The following is a 21761-nucleotide window of genomic DNA, read 5'->3' as shown; positions in this document are numbered from 1 at the left end:
CAGATCAGATGGGAAGTTTTGGTTTTGTACCTATTTCAGTTTCCTGAGCACTGCAAATCATGGATTATAATTAGAGAGCTGCCATTCTCCGATGCTTATAAAAGTTCTGTGATATTTCTCAATTAAAAAAAAAAAGAAAGATCGGGGATGCTAGGGATGTAGGCATCGGTAGAAATGAAAGGCAGCCTGTGATGGCATGAATTCCTCCTTGCCCTGTACTCAGCACCAGACAGAAACAAAACTACAGATCTCAGTTACCTGACTCTCCCTTACACTTGGATTACCTAAGGGAGCTCTTATAATGTAAGTCAGGTAGCAAAAGGTCAGCCTGGACAGCTAAAGACCTAGGGCCAAGAGTTAGGGCTTTAGATTATAATGCTCTTTGTTACCTTACCAACAGGGACAAAAAGGAGAAAGCTAAATACTCAGCTCCCCCTCTTTCCTGCTGTTTCAAAGGTTCCCATCTCTAAAGTGTCAGGCACACCTGTGGCATCTTAATCAGGACTGTTTCTCTAATGTTAGCCTCTAAACATTTCATTAGGTAAAGTCATTAGGAAAGCGTATTCAGTCCTCATTAAGGCACAATTCTCATTGACTTGAATATTCCCATTAAACTTCATGGAATTTTGCCCATGTAAGGACTGAATAAGCTTTCCTGAAGTTAAGGTTGCAACTAGTTCCCATTACAATAGCCTATCTTAGACTGCCTCCCCACAATCTCTCAATAACTTTACCTTGAAAAATTGTTTTGGTCTGAAAATTGCCACATTTACTGTGAGGACATAGAAATAAACTAACATATTTTCTTCAAACCTGGCAGAAAATGTATTTTTAGTTAACAGTCATTAAATATTGTTTTACATTGTTCACTCTGCTTGTGAGTTATACCACTTGCCCTCATCCTGTGTTTCTCCTATCTAGTTAACCTGCAAGCTCTTTGGGGCAGGGACTGTCTACTTGTGTGTACATGGCCTAGCACCATGTGTGGACCCAGTCTTGGCTGGTCCCTTGGCACTACTCTAGTAATAAGAAAGAGTTATCATTACTTGAAATTGACTTCTGTTTAAGGCTGGTTTCCCTCTAGTCAAAACTGGCTTACTCTGACCCCTTCCAGCTTTCCATGTAGTTAAATTTCCTTGAAACTTCATATGCTGGCTACATTTGAAAAGAAAACAGATTTTCAATAAGCAAAGTTCTTAATGATTCTTGTGGATGGTTTAGGGTAACTCTTCTTTGCCCTCATGCCTACAAAAAACTTGTCAATGGCTAGGCTGCTGATGAGACCACTGCCCATTATGGTGACAAGTATTATCTCATTATTTCCTTGTCTATCTGTACCCATTTGCCCTCTTGCTCTTTGGGTGCAGGGACTATCTTTTTGTTCTGTGTTTGTACTGCACCCAGCAAAATAGCATCCTGGTCTGTGATAATTACAAATATTTAATATAATAAATACAACGATTACTATAACAGGGTGTAAGCTTTCGTGAGCTAAGCTTATGCTCAAATAAATTGGTTAGTCTCTAAGGTGCCACAAGTACTCCTTTTCTTTTTGCGAATACAGACTAACACGGCTGTTACTCTGAAACCTATAACAGGGTGCAATCCTGCTCCCATTAATCTCATGGGAGATTTTTGTCATTTACTTCAGTAAGAGCAGGATAGGGCCCTAATCCAGTAAATCACTAAATGACATGAGTAGCCACAAGATGACTGCTCATGAGCATATAGTTGTTCCACAATGAAGCTACTCGCATACGTGTGTGTGTGGGCATGTTGCCCTCTATAGGCTGATAGCAGAACATAGGGACATTTTGATAGCTTACAGCTAACAGAGATTGTTCAGGTTTCAGAGTAGCAGCCGTGTTAGTCTGTATTCGCAAAAAGAAAAGGAGGACTTGTGGCACCTTAGAGACTAACCCATTTATTTGAGCATAAGCTTTCGTGAGCTACAGTTGCATCCGATGAAGTGACCTGTAGCTCACGAAAGCTTATGCTCAAATAAATGGGTTAGTCTCTAAGGTGCCACAAGTACTCCTGTTCTTTTTAGAGATTGTTCACAGAGCTAATATAAGCAGCAGACGCTTCAGGTTTTGGAACAGAAGGGCCAGGAGTCCTGTCTTAGTCCTGCAGGTGTGTGTGTGATTTTCTTATGGAGAGGGCATAACCCTTCCAGATTTAAGGCTGCAACCAAGGTCTGACAAGGGAAAACAAAAGCAGTCATATAAGTAAAACAAAAATCCTAATGCTTCCAAATGTTTGGGGTTTGGAAGCAGTAGGATCTCACTGACAACTGGAACATTTTTTAGGCTTTAGATACAAATAAAGAGCTCCATCCTGAAGTCTCTACTCAGCAAAAATACCCACTTTGTGGGAATTTTGGCTGAAGAAGGCCTGCAGAATGAGGTCCACTGTAGCTAGCTGCGGGATATGCTCACTTTTAGCTGACCACTCCTTTAAAAACCTGTTTGTCTGTTTAAAAAAAGTGAGAAATGCTTTGTTGAGTCAGTTAAATTGGGATGGTCATTTGGATATGCCCGTGAATTTTCATCAGAACACATTTCTAAGAGATGCAGGGGAGATTCCCATTGAATTTGGCCCAAATAGGACTAAAAAAAAAAAAATTGTGGGGGAAGGAAATAATCTTTTAGTCACATTGGAAAAGCAAAAATTCTGAAACAAATACTAAGCGGAGCAGTTTAAAAGGATGACGTAAGCCGTCTCACCTTGATAGGTCAGACAAACTGTTTGTGCCTCCTCCAGATTCAGCAGCCAGGAACTGATACACCAGTTTTAAAAATGTGAGAATAAGCCAAATGCTGAGGACCAAATTCCAATACACTCACTCCCTTTGAGTAGAACCAAGAAATCAACGAACTAGTCACCAAATAAGTCATTACACAACATGAGTAAAGGGATCAAAATCTGACACTTCATAATAGCAACAACGCTCTATGGTAATAAAGCGCCTTCCATTCAAGATCGCAAAGTTCTTTACAAACCTTAGTTCATTAAATTTAAGAACTTATTCTAAACATAATAATTTAGCATAAATGGAGATGAAAATTGTTAAAGGTTTTCCTCAATATTTACAAAGGCTTATTTTTCTTTCAGAGAATTTAATTATCTCTTTGCCCTCCATGTTAAAAAGAATAAAGAAGTTGTTCAGACTTTTATCTTTCCTCATCAAACTGTAAACATTCCTTTTCAGCCTCATTTTCCCCCAGCCTTTGATTCAAAGAGCTGAAGGAGCTCTTGCTCTGCCTTGAAATTTTATTTAAAATTAAGAAAAAAAAAAGGGGGGGGGATGAGAAGGAGAGAAAAAATCCCTTTTCCTGACTAATACTAATAATACAGGTCAAAATGTCAGTCGATCTACAATTAAATGGAAAACAAAAAAGGTTTTCCCTTTTTTCCCCACAGTACAATAGTACTGGAATATAAATTACCGATGAAGATGAAATAATACTTCAAAGCACACGGGGAAGGGCAGCACAGTGTTTACAAAGTATTTTCAATGGCATGATGAAACATTGAAGAAGACGGTAACCCATTGATTTCAGGGGGTATTGGTGAATGGTTTAAAACTAGCATGCGGTAGGATTTTAGGTCCCTATAGTCTGTGACCCCATGATATGCTTTGTTTAACAAGGGCAGCTGCAGTTATCAACAGATGTTTCAGCAATAAATAATTGGTATCATCTCGGAAAAGACCCATCTACCTGGGGAGCGGGCATAATGCTGAAAACACTGCTCCGCTATTACAGCCACATTAATCTCCTATCTATCCAGCTTTCTTGGGGAGTTTACTGCAGGTGTTTGTCCTGGGAGAGAGCAGACAAATGCTCCAAAGTTAGAAAGCTTTGTGAGGACTGTAAAGGAGGTTGGCCTCTGCCATAAATTTCTGTCTAGGGCCACACACACCAACAGAAAAAAAGAAAATACCAAAATAAATTCAGAATTACAATAAAATCCTCCTTATCAGTGGAGCGTACGAAAGCAAACCCTCCCCACTTATTAGTAACATGTAAGGTGTTCAACTCAAGCTTCCAATTTTCTTTTTTTAAAGCGACTTGCGCTGATGTATAAAAAATATGACTGAAGTTCCTGGATCCAAAACTTGTCGGCTTTACTCAGGCCTGGCTCCCAGTGAAGTATACAAGATCAAGAATGGAATCCCTGCCTTAGTGAAGTCATTAAGAGTTTTGCCATTCATGTCAGAGCAGCCAGGATTTCTCCCCAGGTCTCTTGGGCCTGACTCCCCTTTCACTTGCACCAGTGTAATTCTGCTCACTAGTCCTGATGTACCTCACAGTAAGGGAGAGGAAAACTGGCATCACCTCATCTTCAGTTTTAACTCTGTTTTTAAACAGGCACCAGGAACCTAAATATCACACTTGACTTTAAAATAAACAAACAAGCAACACTTAATATTTCTATAACTGGAAAAGGCTGAGAAAAAGTGGGGTTTTTTATCCGGTTTGTTTAGCTTGAACTCATCACCTTCCAGGCTTGGGTCTTTATGCACCAAATATTGTTTAGGGCTCAATCCTACAAACCCTTTCTTGGGTGAGTAACCCTTACGCTTGTGAAAAACCCCATTTAAATCAAAGGGGTTTCTTGCATGACGCAGAAACACATTTTTGCAGGTTTCTGTTGTGGAGTTTCGTTCCAAAACCGAGGGCCCAATCCCACATGACCTCACTCATGAGAGGATTCCTTACTCTGTGCTATCATTGAACTAAAAGAGTTCTGTATTTTTTTAAAATCAGGTTTTACAAAATATTATATAAATATGTATTTCAGGATTTTATTTTAAATGTCAATGCAAAGTTTTCTGGGAGGATTTGAACATTCTCCTCTGTTGCTGGAAACCTGAACACAACAGCATCACAGTAGTGCAAGATCACTGGAACGTTAAAGGGGCTAATAAAGTGAAAGTGACTAATCTATTATTATTATTATTTATTTATTTGTATTACCATAGCAACTAGGAGCCCCAGTCCTGGATCAGGACCCCATTGTGCAAGGCAAAAACAGAACAAAGGCCATCCCTGACCCAAATGCATCAAGTACAAAGATTAGTAAAACAGCATAAATGAAGTAAAGTTATTTTTATGTTTTTGTTTTGTATTAATGAACAAATCATTCCATGTAGGCATACTCCTGCCCATTTATATAATTAGTCCTGCCACGGGGAATACTATCAAAGTCCTTTTAGGTTCTGCAAACATTTTTCCTTTAATATTTGAGATACTTTCTTTCCTGTACCATTATACAGTAGCAAAATATTGTACACGTGGAGATGTCACTGCTTCCACCCATTATATCCTGCCTGGAGCCTTTTTGGGTATGTCTACACTGCAATTAGACACCTACGGCTTGTCCATGCCAGCTGACTTTCACTGGCGGGGCCTGGGTGAAAGGGCTGTTTAACTGCAGTATAGATGTTCAGGCTCGGGCTATAGTCCAAGCTCTGGGTCCCTCCCACGTCGGAGGGTCCTAGAGCCCGGGCTCCGAACATCTATGCTGCAATTAATCAGCTCCTTAGCTAGAGCCCCACGAGCCTGAGTCAGCTGGCACAGGCCAGCCATGGGTTTTTAATTACAGCATATACATACCCTCTGATGCCCACCTCCTGCATTGTCCACTGGGACTCATTACTCCACTATGTGTTGTGCTCTGAGTTAGGCCATTTTCCCCCACTACCAGGCATAGCAAGAGAGTCTCTTAACATTCAACATAAAGGCTCTCATTGGGTTGCCAGCTGGGAATAGGAGTGAACATCATCTTAGATCTCAAGTTCAAGTCTGAGTCCCAGCTAGCCCACAGCACAGAAATATAACAGTAGGGCCTGATTTTACTCACACTGGTATCAATGGAAGAACTATTAATTTCAATGGGTGCAGGACTGGGCTCCCAGTTTCTGAACAGCAATACTATCCTTTATCCTTCCACCTTTCGTTATGTCTACCCTATCTGTAGATTAGGTACTCCATGGAGAGTGATGAAACAAAGCCACTGTCTCCAGAATACGGATACATTAAAATCACAACGGGAATGATTCTAAGCTGTTCAAACTAGTCGGAACCCCGTCTCATCTGGGGAATTCAGCGAGGGAAGTGATGGAGTCCCATACCTAGTCTGTATGTGATTGGCCCTTTTCTGGTAGCTGCTTCCGCTGATCAGTTCATCAACAAAATCATTGTCTGCTAAATTACAGTGAGGAATGGTGTCATCTGTGTAACAGTAAATATAGTGGACTAGGGCACTATACATTCAAGAATTGCATTTGTAGATTTTAAAGGAACAGGTGTGTTGAACTTCATACCAGTAATTCATGCAGCCTTGCACTGATCATATCTTGCAGGTTTGTTTTGTCTTCTGGGCCTATGGCTTGTTTGTATTGCCACTTCTCTGGCACGAAGGGCCACTTCATTTCCTTTGCCTCTTCAATAAGGGTCCTTAGATCATCAGGGAGCGAAGCTGAAAAGGTCAAAGTGCAGTTAAGGAAATTGCAGACGATTCAGCCTCTAGTGTTATGATGTAGCATTTAACCTGCAAAAAGCATTCCCTTGCCTGCACCTCTTCTCAGTCACTACAAGCTGTTGGTTTTTGTCACAAGAGTAATAATGAGAGGGGTGCGTCTCATCAGTTGCTCTGCTATGCCCTGCAGGTAAATTGGGGCTGCCAGCCATTAAAAAGGTTTTTAGCAGGAAGTAAAACACTTTGGTGGCCGTCTATGCGTGAAGAACTAGAGAAAGAAACGTAGGAAACATTTTCCCCAAAGTGAGAACAGGGTTTTTGGCTGAGTGAATTAATCCAACAGCATGGTAAACCTATCCCCTTCGCTAAAGACTGTATTAGAAATCTGCTAATGACTAAAAAGGACTAAGATAATTAGAAGGCTGGGAGAGTTTGTTAAATAATTCTTCAGTGTCCACATTTGCCACAAAGGTCATTGGTAATGAATTATTCAACCTGCAGTAGTAGAAATAATTATGGATCACCCCCCTGCGCGTGCACACACACTCCCAGTACCACCATGAAAGGAGTAATAAAACTCAGTTATGTAGGAAAACAAAGAAGAAATTATTCAGTCCATTTGAATGGCTGATGTATGGCACAGGGAATTAATTCTCTACAAATGCCCTGTATTTACCAGCTGAAACTGCATCATCCATACAGAAAATCCATGGACCAAATCTTCTATGCAGTCGGGTAGTTCCTTTGTAGTCCATGGAGCTACACTGATTTACACTAGCTGAGGATCTGGCAACATGTGCCTGTACTGTTATGCTTCATTTTCAGTTTATGTTAGAAGTAATAATACTCCATAACATATACAGTAGAATTTTCAGAAGTGTTGTGCATAGATTAACCCTGCTCCTGCTGGAGCCAATGGACCACTGACTTCAATGGAAGCAGAATTAGGCCAATTTTACACTTTTGAATTCCACATTGGCAGTGCCTTACATCTGAGGATCTCTAAGTCCTATTTAAAATGGGTATTGTACAGATGGGAAAACTGAGACACAGTGAGGTTAAAGGCCTGATTTTCTGAGGTGAAGAGCACCCAACACTACCATTGACTTCAAGTGGAATGTTGCACGCTCAGCCCCTCAATGATTTGCCAAAGGTCACACAGTGAGTCAGTGGCAGAGTTAGGAATAGAATAGACTAGGCATGAATCCCGGTCTCATGACTCTCAGACCTCTATGCTAACTACCAGAACTTGATGACTCCCAGTGCTAATAAAAGTGGATTAACCAGGGATTATTGACCAGTCGGGATTAATGGCAATCATCAGCTATGTATCTAGCTCTAGCTGGTCATTGATCCCCAGGAAAAATCCTGTTCTGAGATCATCATTGCTTAATGACATAATGAGCTAAATGTACTTCTACATTTCTACAAAATCATATCTTAGAGATAATAAATTAAAACCTACATTTCTTATCCTTATTAAAGTCAATTTACTGATAGTGAGATGTATTGGGCTGTAGAATAGTTTTCCTTGGAAAATGATGGAAGCCCTGACATTCAGGGCCAAATTTTCAAAAGTTGCCTTTAAAATTATGCCCAAATTCTTGCACATATTATCTCACTCAAGTGACATTGCACTGCAGTTATATGTTGCTACCACCCCACAAGCAGCCAGGATTCCCCAGTGTTCTGAAGCACTGTCTGGGCATTGACTGTATTATTCCCACGGCTGTACAGTATGGCGGAGAGTAAAGGCATGGAAATCTGGCTCAATGGAATGGACAGAGGGGATTACAGCTATGTAGCATGCTCACCTCTTCCCAGTGCCAACAGCAACTCTATGACAACAACTGTGGTGACACATAAATAGGACTGAGGGAAGCTTGGCTGACCACAAAGAAGACAGAACTAAGATCCTGCCTTTTTATGTACAGTAGCCTTATTAAACGAAGAGGAAGTTTCCCCTGGCCGCCTCCCCAGTGGAGCATGGTGGAGCCTGCTTGGAGACACTGAGTCCCAAAAGGTGCCATTCGGATACGCTACTGGGCTGTCCCATGTGGCTGACACCTCCAGCAGAGGAGCTTTTCATCTCCCAGCTTCCCCTTCAGCCCAGAGCCGCAACTGCAGCAGAAGAAGGAAGAGGACAGGCAGGCAGGCAAGCAATATCTGCAGAGATGCCAGAGTCAACTTTTCTGCCAGAGTGACTTCTTTGACTCAGACATTTGTAGTTAATGGATTTAACAGTTGCTGATATTGACTTGCTGCACCCCACTGCTTGCAACTTCCGAATGCTGCCAATCTCTCCCTTTCTTCTTCCTCATCTTCCCCCTCCCCAATAAAAAAAAAAGCACACTGAATTAAATAATACCGACATATAGAGGACAGTAACAGCACCAGGCATTACAAAACTAGTAAATAATGTGGTTTGGGACACTCATAGGCAGGCTCTCTGAGAGCATAACTGTATTACTGTTACCCTTAACCTGCTATTGTTTGTTTGCATTAAACATTTTATTTTAATTAGGCCCCAATCCTGCAGGTGGACTCTGTTCCCATTTGGATACAATAAAAAACAAAGGATAGAATATGGCCTCATCCTTTCCTATTATCTTAACCAAATGTCCTTGATTCTGTGTTAGTTAAAAAAGAATTTAGGATAAAATTTTCAAAAGCACCTAAGTCACTTGGGAACTTTAGTCTCATTTTCTAAAGTGACTTGAGCAATTAGGCCAAGATCCTTAAAGGTACTTAGGTGCCTTACTCCCACTGAAATCAGTGGGAGTTTTCAATGGGAGTAAGGTGCCCAAGTACCTTTGAGAATTTGGGCCTTACGAACCTAAGTCTCACTGAAAGTCAATGAGTCTTCGATTGTCTTTGGGAGCAGGTCTTCTTAAGCATTTGTAATGTGCCTAGTAGAATGGGGCACCAAACCTTACTGGAGCCTCTGGATGTGACTGCAATAAATACAATTATTGTATTGTGTTGTGCATTGTAACATCATCTATGGAACCATAAAATATTGCAGTGGCAACTATAAATAATATTGTACTCTTCAGCCAAAATCCAAGCACCACCGATTTTATGGCCTGGCTGTGTTATCTCTGTAAGCAATGTAAATTCACTGCTAATTAGGAGGGCTGAAGAAGGAGATGAAACTACACTGAAGCTGATTTGAAGGATTTATAAACAAAACAAAAAACCTTAAATAAGGTATGGTGAGGATTCTTTTTTTCCCCATTTGTGTGTGCATTTGGTTTTCAGTTCCTGTGTTTGGTCCGAAAACCAGTTTGACAAAGGCAACGTCTGTGGTAGGGGAGAGAAGAAAAACCCTCAGCGTTTGTGTTCAGAGAATCCCCTTGGCTCAAACTGCTGCCATAAGTGACCCTGTACTAATGCCATTCTGTTGGAAGCACATGTGGGCTTGATGAATCAGTTATATCACAATCTGATTGTTACTGCTGTTTAAAAGCCACCTGCCATAGGAAAGGGGATCTGCAGTCTGAGATCATCCAGCCAACCTGCAGTCTGTGCCCTCCAGTGGAATACACACAGAGACAGCAATTATGATTAGGTATTAATATTATTATCACTGCCCCATTGCAAGTGGATTTTCTTCTTTTAGCCAGCCCATGGCAGCCGTTCCTAAGAAAAGCCTGAGCCTCACTTCAGTCTCTGATCACTCACTTCCTGAAGCAGTTTACCTGAAGGGCCATGTCTAATTTAGTAACTATAAGGGCACTGATTTACCTTATCTGGAACTAAACTGATTATTTCTCATGCTTTGTGGCATTTAATAGGAGAAAAGAAGAAGAGAAGGATGGAGAAGAAAGCGTTACCTGATTAGGAGTTCAACAGTCCATTCTAAAGAGTGATAAAGCTTAAAGGAATTTGTGATGAGAAAACAAAGTACCCTTTGTAGAAAAAGAAAAATCTTCCCGTATCTATAACAGAAACCTATCCACTACCCTCAAACACAACCATGCTCAGAAACTAACTGAGGTGCTTGATAGCCAGCTGACCTCCCAGTAAGAGCATGGGTTTGAAAATCTGTTCCAAGCAGACTAGAATACAAAATGGGTCAAGAATGGACTAAATAATATTATGATTGACTCACTCATGCAAAGTGGGGAGAATGCACTGAATGTATATAATACCAACTACAGACAAGTGAACTAGTTGGCGAGAGGCACGTGCACTCTCCGATTTTAAAAAAAAAGGGTTTTGGTGCTTTTAAAAAAATCTCAGATTCAACTATTAATATTTTCCTTCGTATTCATTGCATGAATAATTTTTCTGTGTGGCAAAACAGAAGAGGCATACTCTCCAGCTGGTGACAGAAAGAAAGACACTCAGAAAACAAATTCAGTAATGAAAACTCAAAAGATTTCCTCAAGTGCAAAATAAAAGCTACGATGGTATAAGGTTGGGTAGTCCCTTGGAAAGCTTATTACAAGAGAATAGAACTAACCGTAACATTCTGCAGGTTTTCGTGTCTAATGCAAATTTAAATTTCACTGGAATTGAAATAATTCAAAACACCAAGCATCACACAATGCTGAAATAAATGCTAGCTTCTCCATAGGACAGGCAATGTAAAACTCTTCCATCCTAGCACTCATTTTGCATGTATTTATTCCAAATATTAAATGGCAGAGGTTATTCTTTCAATATGGATATTGCAAGTGTTTTTTCTTGGAACACCACTTGTAAAGGTGTTGAATGTTTTACAAGAAAGAGATTCAAATGGTGAGATTTTTTTTATGAGGAAAAACTGTTAAATATATAAGCAACACACAAATTCCTCGTGACAGGAAAGTAAATAAGTGCCAGCATTCAGAAGTTGCATCTTTTTTTTAATAATTGAAATTTATGTGCATCAGCAAACTTTTGGGCATTGTTCTTCCCAAACTAAACTGCTCCTTATAGGCTCATGTTTACTGAAGCCTAAAATTGGAACTGACAGCAATTCACTGCAACAAAGTGGGCTTCTTTCCCTGCCTGCCTGTAGCCCACATCCCATTCATGCCCTAGAAATCCAGTCAGCTCCTGACACTGATCTTCTGAGAGAAGAAAAATAGGACAGGGATGGGGATGTGTCACTGTGGCAAGGAAGTTCACAACAATGTGCTGGTTTGTTCCTGGGGCCTCTCGTTGGGACCTCACCTTTGCACTGCTGGTATTCTCTCTTGTCTTCCTCCGATGCATCAGACAGCTTGGGTGAGAGCACATCCAGCGCTTGCTTGCACTCCTGAAGCAGCGTAGCCACTACTTTTTGATTATTCATGATGCCTGCTCCCACTCTGCTGCGAATCGGGCGTCCCTGGGTGAGCAGTGATCAATTACCTAGGAGAAGACACAAATTCTAAATGAAAAGGATCCCTTCAAGGCTGAGGTACCTGGTGAACAAAAGAGAGGGAAGATGATTAACTAAAGCATCATCAATTATCTGCGAGACTCAAGCAGGGAGAGATAATAGGGGAAATACATGACAGCCCCGGAAGACTTTATTAGAGGAGTGTGTGAAATAACTGCAGGGTCTCTGTGACAAACTGTGCAAGGCAAACATCTCAGAGGTACCAGAGAGCAGAGAGAAAGGGCTTGCTTTTCAATGGAGCCGTAAAATCACAAGCAGTGAAGTGACTAGCCAGGGTGTACTGAATCCCTTTTCACTTAGGAGACTCACGCAGTCAAGTGCTTTTAGTTTGAACTGAATTGTAGACCTTTTAAACACAGAATTACAGTGAATTTTCAAACACTTGCTGGGTGACATGGCATATGCTTAGTGGAGCCTGTAGGGAATAGTTAGGCTGTATAATTTTTACTCATGGGCATCGTAGTATGCAGCTCTCTCCTATGCATCCTCCCACCAAACTTCCCTAATCAACAACACACGCTGATAATCCCCCAATACAATATTCTCTCTAAATAATATCTTGAAAGGAATCTGTCCCAGCATTCAAGATTTCAGAATCTATATCTAGAGATACTAGTGTTTGATTCAATGGCTCTCAACACAGTGTGACGTAGACAAACTATACACAAAAAATCTAGCCTGAAATTACAGAAAACTATGGAATTCAGCTACAACAGCCACCTTAGAACATAGAGGGGGAAGAGGACTGTTTTTTATATTTTGGGTGGGGCTTGTAGCACTGCCTATTATTAGGATTGCCTGACATTTCCCATTATAAGGTCCTGTTTTCAGTTGCTTATAACTTTGTCGAACGTAAACCATTTTGGCTGAAATTTTCCATGTTGGGAGTCTGCTTCAGACTGGAGTTTTTAGAAAAATTTCAGCTGAAATGGTTTGGCCATTTCCAAGAATCGTATTAGAGAAAGATACATTGTTTTGCCCCTGTTAAATTTTGGTGACCTTCACTTTGAGAACTTCTAGTGTCCCCCCATTTTGGAGCAGGGACTTGAAGTTTGGCATGGGGTGGCCTTTGTGTCAGGGATGAGTCTTCTGATGACCCTGTGAAAATATTCCAAACTTTGGCCAAGTTATAAGCCTCTGAAAAACTGAAGTTGACGCCTGCTCAGAAGACACTTGATTTTAGCACTGAAATTCCCCAAAGATTCCAGTTGCACCAGGCATGCTCCAACTCAGGACTGATCAGGGCTTTCCCTGCATTGCATCTCAGAGCTGCTGCAGGCTGGGCTGAGTCCAGGTTCAGGTCAGGGTCCTGAAACTGAGAACAGAAAGCCTGTCAATGACCCCGCTGTTAGGCCCAGGCAGTTTGGAGGACAAAGCTGCTTGATTCAATGCAGAGGGGACAAGAGCTGGACCTGCAAGGGGAGAGAGGGATAGATTGGCATAAGGAACCTGGGTAGTAACTGGGACAAAGAGTTGGGGGGCAAACACTGAGATTGGACAAGAAGCCAGGGAAGGAAAATTGAGACTGGAAAACATGGGGAAGGGGCAACCGGAGGCCAGACTTGGGGGAGACAGACAGATTGGATGAGCTAGAAGGAAAGGTACTGGGACTTGCTGGTCAGTGAGACTGGGTTAAAAAGATGGGGTGACTGGGAATGGCTGGATAAAGAGAAGGGTAGAGACAGGGATGGGAAGTCCAAAGCGATGTTGCCTGATCTATTAATTGTATGTTGATTATATTACTAATTTAGTTTCCCTAATTAGCACTCTGAAGTTTGGTAGGTTCTTGTATCAAGATTAGGCCCAGTATTATCAGAACTACTGTTACAACCATGTACATCCTAATGTAACATGCACACTCTGGTTTATAACAGTTTTATTAATACAATTAGCAAATTCACAAACACTCCAACCCACCAAACCAGGCAGAAATAAGATAAAATGCATGGAGCATCCATATACTTATCCCCATATCTTGCAAAACAATCTTAAGTGTTAGTTATCTTCTTCCTCACCATCACGAGTGGTCATCATCCTAGTATCTCCCAAGAGCTACGTCTCTCCCTCTCAAAGCATACAGGCTGGGGTACAACTTTCATAATGCGTTATGCCAAGGATTTTGGGGCCTTATACCTTAATTAATTTGGCTATGCTACTGTTTTACAGACCTTGAGGCTTTGTAGGCTCATTGCATTATACCCAGGCTTCCCCTAGCACATACCTATACCTATAGGCTACAGTGATAGATCTAGGACTTTCTGGGCAAGTAGACTGGGACTGGTATCAAAACCCTGAGGAGTGGAGACTGGGACTGGCTAGGTGAGGAGAATGGAATTGGGACAAGGAGCAAGGGGTGAGGAAGAGACAGGATTAGGGCAGGGCCACATTGGAAACGATGGGGCAGAAATGATCACATTTTGGGGGAGGGGGGCACAGCAGAAAAGTCTGTGCCTACTGCAGAACACTGCCCTACAGAGCCTGGAATGGAACCCAAGATCTCCGAGTCTCCCCACTCCTCAGCGGTCAGCAAATATCTCTGAAACCCTGGCAAACTCTCTCATTCTGTGCCAATGCTGGTCCACATACAGGATGACAACCTGCTACCTCTAGCCGAGGTCAGTGTGGTGGCTCTAAAGGTTCCAGTTCTGCCAATGACCCGTGTGGGTGCCAATATCATACCACCTGATGGAATTTCTGGGTTTTTTTTTTCCATTTGGAAATTACACACAATAAACTATGTGTGTAATAAACAATTAAACATTATTAAGGTTGCAAAGTTGAGCACTCAAAAGTCAGGAAATGCCAGAATAAAGTTACTTGTGCAACCTTTTATCTGCATTTGTTGCAGAAGCTGGAAGATGAGTAATGAATGAGGCAAGGGATTACAGGAAGAGAAAGGATGGTCTCGTGGTGAAAGCACTTAAATGCTGCAAAGAACAAGCACATGCTTTTAAATCACTCCTACATTACTCAGGGTTTCACTGATTTATGAAGCATGTTCTTTTTGCAGTTACAGTTCAGGACAGAAACAGGTGGCAAATTCTCAGTTTTAAATCCTATACCTCTGGAACAGTCTCCTGTCACTAGTCTTCTTTATGTTAACAGGAGTTTTGTTCACTTCACATGAACCCACTGGAAGGAATTATGACTTCAGTACATTCGTTGTAACAGTTAATGCTTGAAAGTGAGTCAGTGGAGGATGGGATGCTCACAAATTTGGTGGCTGCCCCTGAACAGGGATGGGTTTTTCACAGCATGCCTATAGAAGATTGCCCCACTCCACCAGTGCTGTCTTCTCCCTAGTGTTCATCAGTGATGGTAGGAATCGAAATAGGCCTGAGCCAGTTCTCTGCATTCTTCCAAGCATGCAGAACAGTCAGCAGAGCTCCACTGCCAGCAGAAGATAGGGAAATGGCAAGGAACTACTTTCTGGTTATGTGGTCTCTTTAGCTCCCCAGGCAGAGGGACTGCTGGATGCTCTTTGGGGACAATGAAAGAGGGAGCTATAACGCTCCCTAAGACTGTGGTCCCTCTAGGGTCTGCATCACCCCACAACACAAGGCTACACCTAAATGACACAATCTAGCTTGGAGGCCTGGTCTTCACTACAAAACATTATAGTGAAGACTCCAATTAACTTATAGGATACTGACCACAACAGTATATCCAGCATAGATAAGGCACAAACCGTGTTCAGCATCATGTCAGCTAGTCATGTTTAAACCCTAATTTAGCTATTAATAACTTAAAAACAAACAACAATTATCCTGAGGTTAAAACCTACCCTCTCTTCTTCCCCCCGCTCCAAAAAAAATTTCAAATCTAAATAACAAGTGAAATTGTAGGCCAAACTGATTTGTCAAGATCACTGGAAAAGGCTCATCACAACTTCGCTTCACAGAGATTCCTTTTCCTAAGCATCTTTTGTACAGGGATAAGTAGTGAGAACTTCAGTTTGCTAAACCTGGTAGCATTGCTGGAAAAGTACATCCTTATAGTACCAAAGCACTCTCCGCCTTGTCCCATTAGGGCTAAAGAAATTGATCTAGTTACAGGCTACCTGTCAATCAAAGAAAAAAAAAAAAAAGCTCTCAACTCAAGCTACTATAAAACACCAGAGCTACATTTACCATTAGGGACACTGACATCCAATTGATTTATCTGACTAAACAATCCTGTCTATGAAGGGGTGCATGTGACAGTCCCATGAGTACATCTCCGGTTAAGACAAATCATCCCTGCCATATGGCCCTAGTTCCATTCCTGCATGTAAATAGATTTCTTTAAAAAAAACAAAACTTGCTTTTCTGGGGAGCACTTTATTACCATACATACATGTATTAGTTTACACACAGTCTCTCTCTCTTTTCCTTATACATATATTCTGTAGTGAGAGAGAGAGAGAGAGACCCCACCGACTTGGAAATAGCGTGCATTAGCAGCTGGTTGAAGAAGAAATGTTTTGGGCCACATCATCCCAACTTCAGATAAATGCTCACAGAAAAAAAAAATTCTGCTAAAAATGCACTAGAGCAAGAAAGAACAGGGAGCTGGCCTTAAACACAGTGTTCAAGGAACAGGGAAATCAAAGGGAGCTTTGCAAACATGGTCCGACTTGTGTTGCATACATTGCAGCTGGACTTGGGAATCTGGCCCATTATTCTTTAAGTAAGACTTGAGAAACGTGTATATAGGTTTCCCCAGCTCACTCTGTGATTTTCAGTAGTTTTGAGGATATTTTTGTCTAGTTACCACAAAATCCTACCCCAAATATACAAGAAAACACTTTTTCCCCTTGGAATTCAATCACCTCTTCCAGGCTGTCCACTTCCAAGTTGCTCCCAAGGTGAATGATGGGTTAAAAAAAAAATCAAACTCCATATTTAGTCACTTCAGAAATAGTTTCCCATAAAAGATCTATACCTCGATAGTAACTGCAGAGTATAGTCAGGAAGAATAAGTTTTCTTTGAGTTATTGAGCACCACAGTGTAGATTTTGATCTATAAGTCCTAAAACTTTTATTGGGAAACAATTTGGCTCACTCTTCAGTTGTTAGTGGGCAACAGGTAGTCTGTTCCCAGGATTATGAAAACCAATCCATTTTTCTTCACATTTCCCACTTGCTGCTCTGCAACAATGCTAACTATAGCATCAGGATATTTTTTATCTGGTAAACTATCAGCCTGCAAACCCACATCTCTCCGAGTAAGTATGTTTTATGTTCCTGCAGGCCATTGGGAACAAGGATGAAAACACTGGCATTTTAGATTCTACCCAGTTTGGGCTGACCATCCTACAACAAACCATTCTCCCATGCCACGTTGGACTATCGCTGAGATATTGATACAGTGACCTGGTACCGTCTTTGCTGACTTGGCCTTTGTAGATTTTTTCCCCCTTTATTCCTCCTCTGTCCCATGCAAAATATAGTCAGTATAGACTGTTAGCCAATAATCTGGGACTGTCATACCACGCCAGCAAGAAGGAGTGGCACAGTAGCTAGAAAGAAAGGCAAGAAAGAATAAACCCACCACCCACCACGATTTTCTTTGGTGGATGCCACCGCAAAGTGAGTCTACATACTGTACAATAACGAAATATTTGTATGATTTGTTGGTATATCATGAGCTTCCATGTGTTGGTGAATGACAGAAGGGCCCCCGGGGTGAAAGCAGCCATGTGTTCATTCTGGTGCTCTCTTTTGCCATTTCTTACGTAGCTTAATAAAAAATAAAATAAATACCAATAGTATTAGAGTGCTAAATACCTCTTCACCTCCAATAAAAAGGGACTCCTAGCTTGCATGTTATGTATACAACACCCTAAAGTCCAGTATATGACCAAACGTTATCATGAGCAGATGGAAGGAGATTTAGGGCACCAGAGCGGAACAACTGAGAGACTTTAATAGGATTATGAATGTATATTTCACTGGTGTAAAACTTTTCAATTGCATTTATTAATTTTTATAAACCTAGGCCTCTTTCCTGGCCCGGTCCTGCACCACCTTGAAGTCAGTTGCAAAGTTTCCTTTGGCTTCAATATTTCAGTATCCGTCCCTATATCAGGTTCCCAAGCGTTAGACCAGCAGCTCGATAACTATGGTTCCCAGACTGCCTGCAGATTGCAGAGAAAGCCGGCAGGTCAAAAGGTGCTGGCTCCTCCTCCAAGATCCTGGGAACAGCTGAACACCAAAAGGAGGAGCCAGTGCTATAGCCTCCTCCATCGCTACTGAGGAGGAGGAGAAACAGAAGCCAGTCCCTGAGGCTGGAGCCATCAGGTGGACTGGAGAGGTCAGTTATGAGCAGGAGCAACATCTGGGAACAGATTTAAGAGCCTCAAACGAGAATGCCCAGGGGAGAAGCTACCAAGTGGCTCAGCAGCATTTTCAGGGGAGCAAGACGCAGGGAGGAAAGGGAATCAGAATGCCGGGCTAGCACTGGCAAGAAAACAGAGAAGAAAGTGACTAGGCAGAAAAGCAATGTGGCCAAGCAGCAGAGGAGAAGGGAATTGAGGGGTTGCACAACATCGGCCAAAGAAAGGAAGATCTGACAGCAGGGAAACATGCAAGAGGAGAAGACAATCAGGCCCCAGGGAAAGCTGTGGGTAGGAGAATAAAGAATATGGAGAAGGAGATGAATTGAAGAGCAAAAGAAGACAGTGTAATTAATTTTTTTCCCAAGGAGGACAAAACCTTTATTATATTAAAAACACCAGAAAATACCTACCAGTAGTACTTACACAAATGCTGTAGTTGCCACACAATAGGAGTGAGAGTAGGAGGCTGGGGGGGACCAGCAGGAGATGATCTCTTTAGTAAGGTGTGGACTGCACGGTGAAAAGGTTTCAGAACCCCTGAGCTAGAACAGCACACCATCTGCCAAAAGAAAGGAATTTTAAGTTATATTGTGGGTAGGAGGAAAGTTGGGACTTCGCCTAACTAGGCTGCAATCAGTTTTGAAGCCGTTTTTGAAAAGCAATCAGCACAGACACTCCAAAAATGGAGCAAACATCATAACAATTCGAGAAGCTGTGAACAATGTTTAGAAAATGTTCACGGTGCTACGGTCCTGAAATCCCAGTTAGAGTTTCTGAGCCTTTTTTCTCTGAAAATATATTACCCTAATTTTGATCTTATTGAGGCCATGCTATAATTCCAGGGAGACCAATGGAGGGGAAGCGAAGACCTGATGATTTCCATGTGGAGGCTGTGTTTATGGATTAATCCCAACAGGGAGCAACTAAACCTCATCCCAGGGGCATTTCAGTTCGGACTCAGCACAGTCAATTGAGAAATGAGGTAGTTATTTATGACTGGGACTGTTTTGACTTTCAAATAAACATTTTAATTATTTTAAGTGCTACACTGAAACTCAGAAATCAAACACTGTTTTAATTTTTGTGTCAGCTGTGCCTCCTTCTCCTCCCTCATGCCCTTCCTTAGTGATGGAAAATTCAAGCTGAGTTTAAATTCCAGAGTGTACATGATACTCAGCTTCATGTCAATCACATCAGAAAGCATTTCCCCAAAGCAAAATCCACTGCTGTGACACATTGCTGAGAGTGGGAAGAGATGCCTTTTCTACACTAAGCAGACTTAGGGCCTGATTCTAGGAGTAACTCCAATGAGGTCAGTGGGGCTGCATCAGTCTAAAACTGATATACATGAAAGGCCCACCCTCAACGTTCATCTAGATCCAGTTAAATCAATGTACTCAACTTCTCTAAAAATCAGGCCCTCTATGACTGTCTCAGACACCCTGACACATCTCACTATAGCAAAACATTCTCATCTTTCTTCCCTGTATGTTCATGATTTGGTGATATTTTTTCTCAACTGCTTGAAGAACTTTAAAAAAAAATCTGATCCTTTATTTTTATATGAAAATAGTTATTTTTAATATATTTGCATTAAAGTTAAATGTAAATTCCATTTAGTAGAATGCAACCTTTTAACTGTTCTCTCCCTTCTAATTCATACAGGTGCAAAGCGTTCAAAGTCACGTACAGGTTGTGCTTTCGCACTTGGAGGTAGATGCTTACGCAGAGCACTGTGAATCTTTGTCTTTACCTGTGCTGCATTTTTTATCCATTAAATCTAAAGAGCCTCATCCAGTCCCCTTTAGAAGTAGGTAGCAAAACTCCCACGGACTTCCATCAGGAGCAGGATTGGGCCCCACACCTGTGAAATTTAGAAGTCTAGATGTTGTGGTTTTATTTCTACAGCAGTCTGTTTTTCTTTTCAGATCCGAATAGTCAGGGTCACATTTATATGCACTGTCAGTCTTCCAGTTCCTATTGAAAAGTCAATTTAACAAAAAAAAAAAGAAGTAGAAAATGTATACTACTAGTTCTATGCATTTATGCACTTGTCACAGAACACTTTGGGGCCAAATCCCTAGTTCATGTAAATGGTGTTGCTCCATTAATTTCAATGGAGCTATGCCGATTTACAGCAGCTGAGGATTTGGTCTCATGTCCTAGAATTTTTCTACATGTGGAAAAAGCAACACACTAGCAACCAAAGACTTTAAAAAATATCACCAGCGAGCATTTCAGCTGATCAGTATTACTATCACCCCAGCAGCAGGCAAATTCAGTTTCTGAATATTCCGACAATCACTTGTGTTTCACTAGAGTATTATTTTTTTCTGGTGCATGGAAGCTTTGCTTTGTCAGAGATAATGAAAGAGACATGGCAAAGCTATTTGCTAGGGGCTTTTTATTTTTTTACTTCTCTGGTTTAAAGATTAGATGTTTTCTTTTTGTAAAGCTGGGTATACCAACTGGCATTGGCTGTATTAAAATAAGGAAGAACCTCAATCAAAAAAGCCTCTCCAAAGGCAAGCTTTCTTGTTAATATGCACAAACATGAAAGGCTTTCTTTTCATCCTATACAACTACAGTGTGTGTAAATTGCAGGGGGCTCATTGGCATAAATCTCGGCTGTGACCTCTGAGGTAAACTGGATTTACATTACTTTCTGACAAGAATTAAATGAAGGCCTTGTGGATATACGAACAGCCTTCTAGACTGCAACAGATGGGCATGAATGTGCTCCCTAGGCAAACTATCAGTGACATCTGTGTCCTCCAAATTCTGGTGGTCTCAGCCAATTAACAGGCAAAAGGAGAGAAGGCGGGGGGGGGGGGGAAGCCGCCCTCTGTACAGCCACCCCTAGTCAAAACTGAAGCAGAAGTGCTTGTGTTTAGAAATGGGATCAGGAACAGCCCACAGCAGTGAGGGAATTGTTATTAGGCTCTACAGAGATAAGCATTACAGAAAAAGCTAATGTGGATAGGTTAGATATTATTAAAACAGAACAAATTCTGCCCCCCAGTTAAACCAGTGTAAACCCAGAGTAATGTCATTACTGAGATAGATTTGTTCTGGTGTAATGGAAAGCAGAATTTGGTCTTATAAGCAGAGATAGGCCCAAAACAAAACACTTCATCTAACCCCACTTACCCATACTTTGGGAAAGCTTAGATCCAGGTCTGGAGCCAAACTTGATGGCTGCTTCCTATCTCTGTAGTGGGGTGAATCAGAAACTGGATCCAAACATCCCTAATTCACAACTGGACTTTCAGCATGGCCTCACTTTATTTGTAAGCCATATGGGCTCCTGAGAAAAAGAGCTCAGGTGAGTAATGTAATAAAGATTGGAGACAGAATCCCTGTTACCTACCTTGGCCATTATTGAAAAACAGTGCTTTGGGGATGGATTGTAAATATATCCACTGGACATTTAAGGATCCTTCATATGGTTCTTCAGAGAACTTCAGATTTTTTTCAGTGTGGTACAGATACTGAGTAGAACATCAAGAATGTTCTTTATTAGTAAAACAAAAAAAAGTCTCAAGTGATTTATTTCAAAACTGTTTTAGCTTTTAAGGGAAT

General features: G+C 41.3%; 1 protein-coding gene across 3 annotated transcripts in view; it reads right to left on the bottom strand.

The window, feature by feature from the left end:
- Positions 1-21761, bottom strand: part of ALPK1 (alpha kinase 1) — a 77702-nt gene that overhangs the window by 30431 nt on the left and 25510 nt on the right. For 2 of the 3 annotated variants that reach the window (XM_073340905.1, XM_073340907.1), the window contains exons 2-4: positions 18603-18738; positions 11650-11829; positions 6332-6486 (exon numbers count right to left, since the gene is read on the bottom strand). In XM_073340905.1, the coding sequence (XP_073197006.1) occupies positions 6332-6486; positions 11650-11770 (276 nt within the window). In that variant the 5' untranslated portion in view covers positions 11771-11829; positions 18603-18738. Of the gene's footprint in view, positions 1-6331; positions 6487-11649; positions 11830-18602; positions 18739-21549; positions 21606-21761 lie in introns of those variants that run through there. The other variant, XM_073340906.1, reaches the window with a different exon arrangement.

The sequence above is a fragment of the Lepidochelys kempii genome, chromosome 4 (assembly GCF_965140265.1).
Source record: "Lepidochelys kempii isolate rLepKem1 chromosome 4, rLepKem1.hap2, whole genome shotgun sequence".
Taxonomy (NCBI): domain Eukaryota; kingdom Metazoa; phylum Chordata; order Testudines; family Cheloniidae; genus Lepidochelys; species Lepidochelys kempii.
This window is presented reverse-complemented; position numbering and strand designations above follow the sequence as displayed.